General features: G+C 53.1%; 1 protein-coding gene across 1 annotated transcript; it reads left to right on the plus strand.

The window, feature by feature from the left end:
- The first annotated feature begins 2,139 nt into the window (after positions 1-2,139).
- On the plus strand, positions 2,140-7,940 carry Zic2 (Zic family zinc finger 2). The gene is made up of 3 exons (XM_075949720.1): positions 2,140-4,330; positions 6,069-6,232; positions 6,419-7,940. The coding sequence occupies exons 1-3, from the start codon at positions 3,259-3,261 to the stop codon at positions 6,767-6,769; spliced, it is 1,587 nt and encodes a 528-aa protein (XP_075805835.1). The 5' UTR covers positions 2,140-3,258; the 3' UTR covers positions 6,770-7,940.
- Positions 7,941-12,358: the final 4,418 nt, after the last annotated feature.

Raw genomic sequence — 12,358 nt, forward strand, 5'->3', positions numbered from 1 at the left:
TCTTTGGATGAGTAAGACTGTTATTCTCACAATCAATCTTAGGAGAAAGAAAGAAAGAAAGAAAGAAAGAAAGAAAGAAAGAAAGAAAGAAAGAAAGAAAGAAAGAAAGAAAGAGAAAGAAAGAAAGAAGGAAGGAAAGAGAGAGAGAAAGAAAGAAAAAAAGGAAGGTAATATTTTTAGAGCAAACCGTTATATGCACTTTTCAGTATAAATTGATAAATAAGAAAAGTAAATGTGAAAGACTGAACTGGACAGGTTTTTAAATAAATAGATAGAAGCCTTTCGGCTTAGATGCCCCCCCCCTCGCTCGAGCGCCGCGCAGTCTAGCGTGCCAGTTTGGCATCTGCCCTTTGAGAGAAGAGGTAAAGGTATGTGGGGAAAGAGAACTATTTCCTCCCTCCAGCTTCCAGCAAAGCTCCTGATTTTAGACAAGATGCCTTCTTCTCCTAGCCTTTCCTCCCCTCCCCCTTGGCAGGGAAGCGGGAACACAGAGGGAGAGAAGGGAGCCTTTATAGAAGGGGCTGCGGCCAGCTCCAATAGTGGAGCCAGACTCCCTTAAGGTATGAGAATCTGCTTGAGCAGGCAGGAGATCCCAATTCATTGCAACAATCCTGAACAAGAGTATTTATTCTTCCAGGGTGGGTGTTTTTTTAATTTGTGATTTCATTTCAATATAAAATTTCGATGTGGGTGCTTATTCTCTTGCTCGAATTTTTATCTCAGTTCCCAAAGATTTATAAATAAAAGCAGTCTCAGGCCTGCCAAAGGCGAAGAAAGACTTTGACCACAGGCTGTCCCTTCTCTTCCCCAGACTCTGGGCCCACAATTCCCTCTCCCGTTACCACTTGAGCGCGATCTGAGGACCGTGGGATGTCCTTAATGGTCAGCCAGCCTAGGGTCGAGGGCGGCGCTTGGGTGAAGCTTTGCGGTGTGTTCATTAAAGAATGAGTTAAGTCCCACAGTTTATTTTTCCGAGGCCCTGGGCCTGATATATCAAATTAAGGCCTAAACCTTGCTTGATTCTGGGCATCCCACTTCATAGCTCAGTGTGGCCGTGGACCGGATCAGTGGGCATCCACCCTGAGGGTGACACTGTCTTTAAACGACTTCCAAACAACCCCCTGCCCCTGCCTCTCAGGGGACTGCTGCCTAGGGTTTACTCCTGTAATTTGAGCTGAACGCGGGCCTCAGGGTGGGGGGTGGGGGCTAAGTGCGCCCAAGGGGAAGCGGGAACCATTGCCTGGGGTAGGACAGAAGTCTAGGTGAGTGTCCAGGGAGTGGAATGGAGTTAAGTTTGACTTTATCTGTGTCCACCGTCCTTCACCCGTGTTTCAACACCTCAAAGCAAATTGGTCTAAGTGAGGGCAGGGAATGTAGAGTGTGCCGACCGGGTAATAGACTTGTTCCTGTCCCTAAAAGTCTCCTCGCTCCCTCAGGGACTCCGTCTGGTAACTCGGTTGTTAATCAGGTCTCTACAGCCAAGGGTGCTTTGGGCCAGGGTTCCCGAGTTTTTCTGCGTCGTTAGAGAGTGGATGTGATCCCTGGGGAGTTGGTAGCCTCCCACAAAGTTAGCGGGTTCAGAGTGCAATCCCTCTCCAGGTCAGGATCCCGTAGAAGGCGACAGGACCTTTAGGCCTAGGACCCCATTATGATCGCAGCTGGGCTCCTGTTTTAGTCCGCAAGGGCTGGGAGCCACTGGGCTAGACGCGCAGGCAAAGCACTGCTGCCTAGCAGGCCCAGTCTGCGGGTGCGTTCCGCCACCGCTGTGGCCCTGTAGAGCCAGCCAGGAGCAGGGAAGGTGGGGAGGGCTGGACTCAGGGCGGGGGCGCAAGATTGACGAGGCCACGGTGGCCAATAGCCATTCCAGGAGAGCGGGATGGGCGGGAGCCGTCGTTAAAGGGGCGGTGTGACCAGGAGGCCCGGCCTGTATCCGAAGGAAGGAATACCCGGGCCGGAGACTAGGGTACGAGGGGGAGGGGAGAGGAAAATGGGGGGGGGGGAGGACAATAAATAAATAAATAAAATAGAAGGCTGCTTCTGCGGTCTCAGCGCCCACCGAAATAAACAGAGGCGGCGGCAAAAGCTGCCCACCGCAGCCACAAGGGAGGAACTCGCGTTGGCCTTCTGGTATTTGCTTGTGCCGAGGACAACGCTCTGTCCTTGTTAGTGCGATCACTCGCTTGCGGACTAGCACCCAGGGCGGACCGGCTGGAAGGAGAACCAAAGATCACTTTTTTATTGTTGTTATTGTTTTTCTGCCTAGCCTAACCCTGCTCCCCTCCCCCTCCTCGCCTTCTCCCCTCCCACAGTCCCCCTCCCCTACTCTTCCCCCGCCTCCTCCTCCGGCCCAACTTAAAGAAAGAGGGAGCGACGCGCCCGTTTCCTTCATCTGGGGGAATTCGTGGCCGCAGCAAGTTTACTACTCCGGCGCCGCCAATGCCAAGCTCGAAGGACCAGGAGGGCTAAACCTCGCAGCCTCGGAGCCGAACAATACCAGCAGAGCACTGGGCGGCGCGAGCAAGGCCTCGGGGGAGGGAGCGGCCACCCGTGAGCGCCTCAGACTAGGCGCCTGGCGTCCTTCTCCGGGCTGCCCAGCGCCCCCGCCGAGATCAGGTGGAGCCGCGGGTGCCCTAGGCTCTGGGGCTGGCGGAGCTCGTCGCAGTCTTCTCCTTGCCGGCCTGCCGGTGCACAGCCGCTGCCCTGGGGCACCGTGGCCCCGCGGCTGCGGTGACTTCATTCGGCGGACGCCGCTGATCTCAGGCACCGGGTCCGCCAGCAGTGCACGGCAGCTAGTGAGTGAGTGCGTGCGTGCGCGCGCGGGGGCGCGCAGGGGTGGGGGCCGCGGCGCAGCGCTCGCCCTCCGGCGGCCCCCCTCTCCTCCGCTCCCCACACCTCCCTCCGCTCCCTCCTCCCGCCCGCCCTCCCCTGCCCTGCCCGCCCGCCCCCGCCGCATCTCCTTTAATACACTTTGGTTCTCCTCCTGGCTTTGGACTCTTCTCCTCCTCCACCTCCTCCTCCCGCGCCTCCTCCGCCGCCGCCTCCTCTTCCTCTCCGTGCCTTCGCTCCGCGCCCGGCGGCCCGAGGCAGATCCAGGCGGCGGCGGCGGGCTAGCAGCGCGACTCCCAGGGCTGCAGTCGCCAGTGTTTTCAGCGCGGGCTCACGGAGCCGGGCGTTCGGAGGACGCGCCTTGCCGATCGGAAGAGGGAACCGAGGCGGCAGGGCTTACTGGGGCCGACAGGTCGGCCGGGCGCGCTGGCCATGCTTCTGGACGCGGGGCCGCAGTTCCCGGCCATCGGGGTGGGCAGCTTCGCGCGCCACCACCATCACTCGGCCGCGGCGGCGGCGGCGGCGGCTGCCGAGATGCAGGACCGCGAGCTGAGCCTGGCTGCTGCTCAGAACGGCTTCGTGGACTCAGCCGCGGCGCACATGGGCGCCTTCAAGCTCAACCCCGGGGCGCACGAACTGTCTCCTGGTCAGAGTTCCGCGTTCACGTCGCAAGGTCCGGGCGCATACCCGGGCTCTGCTGCGGCTGCCGCTGCGGCCGCAGCACTAGGGCCCCATGCCGCACACGTTGGCTCCTATTCCGGGCCTCCCTTTAATTCCACCCGGGACTTCCTGTTCCGCAGCCGCGGCTTCGGGGACTCGGCTCCGGGAGGCGGCCAGCACGGGCTCTTCGGACCGGGCGCGGGCGGCCTGCACCACGCGCACTCAGACGCGCAGGGTCACCTCCTCTTCCCGGGCCTCCCGGAGCAGCACGGGCCGCACGGCTCTCAGAACGTGCTCAACGGGCAAATGCGCCTAGGGCTGCCGGGAGAAGTGTTCGGGCGCTCGGAGCAATACCGCCAAGTGGCCAGCCCGCGGACCGACCCCTACTCGGCGGCGCAACTCCACAACCAGTATGGCCCCATGAATATGAACATGGGGATGAACATGGCAGCGGCCGCAGCCCACCACCACCACCATCACCACCACCCTGGTGCCTTTTTCCGCTACATGCGGCAGCAGTGCATCAAGCAGGAGCTCATCTGCAAGTGGATTGATCCCGAGCAGCTAAGTAATCCGAAGAAAAGCTGCAACAAAACTTTCAGCACCATGCACGAGCTAGTGACCCACGTCTCGGTGGAGCATGTCGGCGGCCCGGAACAGAGTAACCACGTCTGCTTCTGGGAGGAGTGTCCACGCGAGGGCAAGCCCTTCAAGGCCAAATACAAACTGGTCAACCACATCCGTGTGCACACCGGCGAGAAACCCTTTCCCTGTCCTTTCCCGGGCTGCGGCAAGGTCTTCGCACGCTCCGAGAACCTCAAGATCCACAAAAGGACCCACACAGGTAATCGTGGGTCCGGAGTGGGAAGAGGCACCTCGAAGAGAAACTCACAGGCTGAGTGTGTGTTCGTGTGTGTGTGTGTGTGTGTTCGTGTTTGCGCGCTCTAGAAGCTACCCACCAGCCAGAGACCTGGGAGAGTGCAGGACAGCCAGCGGCTTGTTTTTGTTGGAGGATGGTAGGGTATTGGGCTGGAATTTTTCCATGTGCGGAAATTGAACTTTAAATGGTCAGTGTGATACCAGTATAGGCTTGAAGTGAAGCGATCCCCCCTCCCAGACCTGGTGAATAATTTCCATTCTAAATAGAGCGCACAAAATAAAACAATTCTGCTCTAACTAGATGTCTGGGAAGCAAGCCTAGCAAGGACTTTGTCGGCTAGTCTGAATGAGCTTTTCTGCCCTGAGTGGATTATCTGTTTTTCAGAGGCTTGTGTGTTTTCCCATTTCTTTTACTCAGGGTCCAAACGCCCTTCTCGGGACTGTTTCCCATTAAATGAATCTGGTGTGAGCCGAAGCTGTAAAGCGGTTCTCACTTAAAGTGTTTTTAAAGCCCATCTCGGGGTGGGTCGCAGGGGACTGACGGTGGTTTGTCAGCCGTTTGTGAAATTCTCTAATGGGCACCAGAGGGTTTGCGATTCCCAACTTAGACCCTCGCCCGGGCCAGCAAGAGCCCCAGGCAGTACCGCCCCGCAGGGCGTTCGTGTGAGAAGAGAGACGCAGAAGAACGCGCCTCCTGCCTCATAGATTATTCATCTACGACCAGGTCTCAGTCAAAATCGCAAAAGACGAGTTCCTAAAAGAAAGCCAAATGTTTTAGCAACTTTCCTTGTCAATATTTACTCCGAAGTGGGGATGAGCCAGCGGCCTATTGTTCTCTTTTGGGAAGGGAGGGAGCTGAGGTGCGAGACAAGCTTTTAACAAGGTTTAAAATTTGAGAAATATATTTGCATGAAATGCCCTGTGTCTGAGCGGTTGTCTTTTAAAAAAACAGTTTAGGTGCTAATGGAATTTAACGTTAACTGGTCCCCTTTCCAAGTGGAACAACATTGGAGTTCTCACACCTCTAAATGACTCCAAGCATTTGGAGTCCTGGCAACAGGATGCAGGAACCGCCAGAAAATTAAACATGGAGATTTTGAAAGGTTTTCCTGACTGCAGCCCCCAACCCCTTAACTTGTGCTGAATATAATCAATCATTAAAGGGCTACCTTATCACTAATGTTTAAACGCCTGTCCCTCATTAAAAAAGGACGCGTTTATACTAGAGTTATGGTTAGCTCAATTTTTAATATTTTGGATGAAAAATACTGGCTCAACTCTCTCCATAGCCCAGTCTCCAAACGACTCACAGCATCTCCAAATGTGATTGCCTACTGGCCTCAAAGAGAAGGCGACAGCAGCACAGCCGCCTGTGTGATTTTGATAATGCCCCAAATATTTTGTCAAAATAACAGCTTCTCGATGGCTAGACCAACTTGTTAGGGGTTTGGGGATCCAAAAAGCCCCGTGGAAAGGCTAACAGGGCCAGGAGCGCCCCGAAATTATTGGAAATTTGTGAAGGGAAGTAAATTACGAAATAAACGATGGAATCTATTAGTTGGTTCTACGGAGAGGGATCCAACCTGTTTCAGAGACTCAGCCCTTTCTTGCCCCTCTGCCCTTTACTCTGTACCCTGGCAGCCTTGGTGAGGAATCTGGGGTCCCGGGTGTCCGTAAGCAAGCGCCCTGTTTGCTGTCCACAGGGGAGAAACCTTTCCAGTGTGAGTTCGAGGGCTGTGACCGGCGCTTCGCCAACAGCAGCGACAGGAAGAAGCACATGCATGTCCACACCTCAGATAAGCCCTATCTCTGCAAGATGTGCGACAAGTCCTACACGCATCCTAGCTCATTGCGGAAGCACATGAAGGTACCATCGCGGTAGCCGGGAGGGCTAGGCGGACCTCGAGCAGCAGCTCCCGGCGGGCCTGGGAGGGTCCCCAGGGGCCGAGGGACACTCGTGGGATGCTCCTGGCTCGGGGACCCGTCCGTGATCACAGCAGCTGCACTCACACCCAGTCCCCTCTGGTCCCCGCTCCCGGCTTTTGTCTTGCAGGTCCATGAGTCCTCCCCTCAGGGCTCCGAGTCCTCCCCGGCTGCCAGCTCTGGCTACGAGTCGTCCACGCCCCCGGGCTTGGTGTCCCCCAGCGCAGAGCCGCAGAGCAGCTCCAACCTGTCCCCGGCAGCGGCAGCGGCGGCAGCAGCAGCTGCGGCGGCTGCAGCCGCGGTGTCTGCCGTGCACCGAGGCGCGAGCTCTGGCAGCAGCGGCTCTGGAGGCGGCTCTACCACAGGCAGCGGCGGGGGCGGCGGGGCGGGCGGCGGGGGCGGCGGCAGCTCTGGAGGGGGCAGCGGGACAGCCGGAGGCCATAGCGGCCTCTCCTCCAACTTCAATGAATGGTACGTGTGAGGGGCCAGGCCTTTCTCCCATTCCCTGTTCTCCCCTCCACCACAGCCCTCCCAAAACCCACCGAGGGCACCTTAGGATCGTGTTGTTAAAATCATCAATCTGATTTTTATGGTGATGAAAAAGATTTTACCAGCAGAAGGATTTTTAAAAGTTTTTTTTATAAACAAAACAACAATCTAGGCATGAAAAGCAAAATCTCTGTGTTTCTGAAGCTGAAAACATAAAATAAAAATTTTAAGAAGGTAAACTCCACAAAAATATCGAGCCAAACTTCCCTAGCGACACCCCAGCCCACTCTTCCCCCGCACATGCTTCCCAGTCTTCTGACAAACTGTACATAGCCATAGCGGACTCCTTCCTTTTCCACGGTGATTTTAATGGCTTATTGGTGGATAGAAGTTTGTCCATTTGTAAACCCTGGATTGCTTTCCTTCCCTTCCCGCTCTTCCCCCATCCCCTTCCCCCGAGTGACGGGCCTTTTCTTTTTTTCCCTTTTAGTTTACCTGGCTTCTTTTTTAAGTAATGTGGAAGAAAATGGTTTATTTTGTATTGTGGTATTAAATATTGTGTTCCTTTTAATGAGGCAACTTGATTGTAAACTTCATGCAACTGTAGACTGGAAAAACATGAGCCGTGCCAAAGTCTCCCTTCTGTTTCTTCAACACAGCAACTCATAGCACACATCACCACCACCACCAACGCTTGTGAATGTATTTTTCTGTTAGCTGGGTTTACATGTGATGTTTCAGTGCTTTTGCGAGTTCGATTTGTTAGTTGTTGTATGAAAGATTGGGGGGGTGGGGTGGGAGTAAACGTTGTGCCCTTAGCTTTTTCCGTAATAACACCCTTCTGTAAATATCCGTTGCCATATTTATCCATTTGTAATTAAATTATGGTATTAACTTGCTACAGAGGAAACAATATTTATAAAGAATGTTTCTTAACTATAAATATGTACAATTGTGGGCATAAACTGTTTCAGATTTTTTTATTTGAAGGTTTAAGTGGTTTGATCATTTCTTGTGATGTTTTGAGAGTAATGCATACAGAAATATAATAAAATTGTTGAAAATGCATGAACATACTTTTTCCTTCTTAGCAAAGTTATTGAAGAGAATGGGAAGGAGGCAGCTTGAGGCATGACTGTGTATGGACTGGGAGTGTGGGGGATGTGCCACCTTGCATTCTTCGGAGGAAGGTCTATTTATGCATAGAGAATGGGCCAAACTGCCCCTTTGGCAGAAAGTCTCAAAATTATTTTCTACGTCCCTTTGTTTGGTAGCTGAGAATGAATTAAATTTTTGGAAAGCCCCCGTGAGGAATGGCGGCAGGAACCTTCACAGTGTCTAATGGCCCCATTATCTAAGGGAATGCCTTTCTTTCTTTCAGCTATTTGGGCTGGCTTTAAAAGCACTAAACATTTCCTTATTCTTTGTTTTCCTTCCCTACCCTTCCCCCTTCCTCTCTCCCTCCCTCTGAAAAGCTGAGGTACAGTTATTTTTAATTGCACGTTTAAAACTGAGCGGACTACTTTGTTTTTGAACTTGGCCTAGTGATTATAGTTTAAAGGGACTCGTTTCTACTACGAGTTTTTTTCCCCTTGATATTTTAAACAGAGCTTGCTCAATAAATCCTGTTTATCTTAAGCAGCCCTGCAACAATAATTGTGGCTTTCTAGAGAAAGTAATACGTAGAATATGCTTAAAAATTTTTTCGCCATCATAGATAGGAAAGTACCCAATCTGCGGCCTCAAAGGAAAGAACAGCTCTGCAACCAGCACAGCGAAGTAAAATAGGAGAAAATATAAAGGCTGATACTGCCAGGTGAAGTAAGTGAGCCAGCGCAGGGTTTTCAGCAACATCTGCCTCTGTGCTTTCTACCCCCACCACCCACATGAGTTGGTGTGAGTTTTCAAACAAGGTGCTGTAAAGAAAAAACAAAAATAATGTTAGCAATAAAAGGGTACGGATGGAAATTATTTCCCAATTTCTGAACCATCGAGAGCTTTCTCTTCCACTGGGTGTCCCTGAGCTTCTGAGAGGCCTCAAGAAGAGAGTTGCTCCCCTGGGAGGAAGAAGAGCCGGGTGGCGCCTGAGGTCCCAACAGTTCCACGGACGGGCAAGTGAAGCCTAGGGCTGGTTGAGACCGGTGCAAAGGGCTCAAAGGGCTCGGGAGACTGCGACGTCTTTCTGCTACTTTCTCCTTGCTCTGAGTTGAGCCACCGGGTCAGGCTTGACAGCCCCAAGGGCATTTGGGAAGAGGAGACTGACCTCCCACAGGCCAGGCTACCTGTTCGGCGGCAGGCTGAGCACACTCCATCCAGCGCGCGTGTGTGTGTGCGTGTGTGTGTGTGTGTGTGTGTGCGCGCGCGCGCGTGTGTGTGCGCGCGCGTGTGTGTGTGCGTGTGTGTGTGCGTGTGTGTGTGTGTGTCTGCTTGTGATACTCAGAGTGACAAGTGCCAGATTCCCCTTTCCCAGCGACCCTCGAGCTGCCTAAGCGCCAACTTCTGAAGCAATCAACCCTCTATTAAAATCAAATTTATAACCCCTAATAATATTAAGCAAAATTATTAAAATAATTGGCATATGTTATTGAGCCTTGGGAGAGTTCATTGCACAATTATAAGCTGTGAGGAAAATCGTTTAGGGTTTCGCCGAGCCCTCACCCCTGGGGGAGTAGGCAAAGGAGTCAGATTAAATATTCATTTCGTGGACAAGAAGGAAATGGTTCTATTTCAAAGGTTTCCAATCTTTTCGGGGGGAGGGGGAGATACCCTAAATTAAAAAAAAAATTACTCAAGAGGCATTAACTTAAGGCCTTGAGGCCTTCTTGTTTTTCGGGAAGTTGGGAGCAAAATGAATGCTTTCATTGGACCAAGGCAGTGCAATTGTTTTCCACATTTATGGGAGAGCTCGTGTTAAGTCTAGGGCGCTGTTGCTAATTTTCATCAGAAAAATAAAACGTGGAGAGGTTGGGCTAGAAAGATCGTCGCCGGAAAAGTGCATTCCTAGTCCGCCTTAGAACGGATGGAGACCCTGGGAAAGGATTTCTAGCAAAATGGCTCCTAGTCCCTCTCGCCTATCGCCTCTAGGCTTTGTCCAAAGGAGTCCTCAACCCGACGGCTTGATTCAGGTTCCATGTTTGGTCTTTCTCTTAGCCCTTCGAATTTCCGGAGCCGATTGAGAAAAGAGGGACATAGCGTGCGTGTGAAGATTGCAGAAGATGCCAGAATCGCTCTACTTAAAGGATACAGCAGTCTGGCACCTGGGCTCGAGAGCTTGGGAGAGATGGGGTTGGGATGGGGGTAGGTGTGAGTGCAAGTGCTGCGCGGGATTCCCGTCCCCTCCCCGCAGGCCAGTTCTAAAAAGGACCTGAATGCTAACCTGCACTTGCCTTGGCTTCAGGGCCTCATAGCTGAAACGTCCTTTCGCAGGACTCAAGAGCTGCGCTGTGAATCTCTGCCGCCTCGGGAGGACTGGTCTCTGCCTGCCACGGCCGTCAACTTGAACTTCAATGAGCCGAAGCCCGCTCCCTTCGCGCTCAACTCCCTCCACCACAGAATAAGTCTCCTCTCACCACGAGATTCGCTTTATCCAGAGGCAGCTGGAGCTCCCTCGGGAGGCCCATCATTATTATTATTAATTATCGTGATCCTCGCTGCATTATTAATGGTCACAAGGATAACGGGCTTGGTGGGTATCAGTTTCTCCCAGTTCAGTGATGTTCTCCGAAGTTCCTGGCGGGGAGGAGGTTATTCCCAGCCCAGATGCCCCGCGAATTCTGCTAACCGCACGGGCAAGGGAAGGTTTCCAGAGTCCTCCGGTCGCTGCGGGACACCAGTACCCCCACACCATCCCTTGCTTCCCGGGGCCCCTTTCCTCTGCCCACCGCCGGCACCTTCGCTCTTCCTCCACCCCACCCCCTACCCCCTTTGTCTCTTTTTCAGACGGATGTTTTCAGTCTCAAGTGGTTTTTTTTTTCTTCCGCACAAAACCCTGAGATCAAGGGCAGATCACAGGCTGGACCGGGGGGGCTCGAGTTTCCTCGCTGGGTTCGACTGGGAAGGCCTAGGCGGGTTGGTAGGACTAGGGGAAGTGTGTCCCAGTATGTTCTGGTGCGTTCATTGGTAGCACAGGAGCCTAGAGACGTGCAGAGATTTACCAAGTATGCACTGGAGACTCAGCTCCTTCTCTGCTCCAAATCATGTCACAGAAACCATTCAATAGGTTAAGAAATAAAGGCCTCAGAATAACACTCATCGAGAATTAGTTGTACTTTGGGCAGACTTTTAATTTAAAAAAAAATATTAAGTGCGTAGAAAGTTCCTCTCAGGACCCAAAGTAGGGGTTCAATAAATACTTGTGGGTTGATTATAGTCTGATGCCCCAGAAAGTTACAGACCCGAATCCTAGTGCTACCCCAGCAGCCTGGCTGAGATGAAACGTTTCTATTTTTAACCCGCAGCTCAGAACGAAGACTGTAGAAATGTCTTTTCTCCTCTCACTCCCAAGCCTCCTGTCCCAACTGATTGTTGCTGACTTTTCTGTTGTTGTTTTTTTTTGGGGGGGGGGAATCTAAATCTTTCCAGACTAGATAGAATGGTCAAGTATTATCAGAAAACCTCAAACCCATCCCGCTGAGTCCCCGAGGCAGTAAAGGCATCCGTGGTGATAAGGGTAGCATTGTAACAAATGAGGCCACCTGTAAAGCTGACCAGGGTAGTCCAAGTGTCTTGAGTTCAGGGTCAAGGCTGGGGGTGACTAGGGACAGAAAGGCCCTCGCCCCTGAATGGCCACTGCGGAAACCTCCGGTAGGGGAAGTCCGGGTCAGGGTACTCCCCAAGGACCGTGCTGCCCCGCCCCTACAAGGAGCAAGCTGGTAACTTTGGGTACGGGGGCCACTATGCAGCCCACTCCCTTCTCCCCGTTTTCCTTATATTTTCAAGGCGGAGGGGCTTTTGAAGAGGTAACGCTTGGCGCCTCCCTTTCTACTTAACTGTTTTCTCCCTATTCCCGGCAGCCCACCTGGCTTGGCACAACCATCAGGCAGGGTTTGTGGGAGTCCCGGAACTCACTCTACCTCGCACCCACACAGACACACCGTTCGCACTCCCATGTCGATCCACATCATCCTCTCACGTAGGCTCACCTCCTGCGGCTTCCGAATCTTTCCACCACCGGCTCACTCTCGGGTGGGAAGAACCCCTCCTTGGAGGGGGCCAGGCCTGCTCTGCACCCACCTAACATAACTTGGGTGGGTTCACTGCCTGGCCCTATAGGTGAGGCTCATATCTTGAGCTGAGATGGCGTGGGATGGGAGACTACAGCCTTTGGCAACCCTAGCTAGGTCCATCCCCAGGGACTGTGATGGGTCCAGATTGCTCTGCCCAACTGCTGCGCTCCCCCGCTCGGGGGCAGTGGTCCTGCTGGCAGTTTTGGGGTGAAATGCTTGAGTACCCTGTCTCATAACCCTTGATTCAATCTCTTCTTTCCTCTACCCCCAGGTTTTCATTTTTTTTCCCCAGAGGCTAAGTCAGTGGCCTTGGAGAACAGAACAGGAGTGGCGTCGCTAGGGAAGGAGGTGGGTGG

This window comes from Microtus pennsylvanicus, chromosome 15, assembly GCF_037038515.1.
Source record: "Microtus pennsylvanicus isolate mMicPen1 chromosome 15, mMicPen1.hap1, whole genome shotgun sequence".
Classification (NCBI taxonomy): domain Eukaryota; kingdom Metazoa; phylum Chordata; class Mammalia; order Rodentia; family Cricetidae; genus Microtus; species Microtus pennsylvanicus.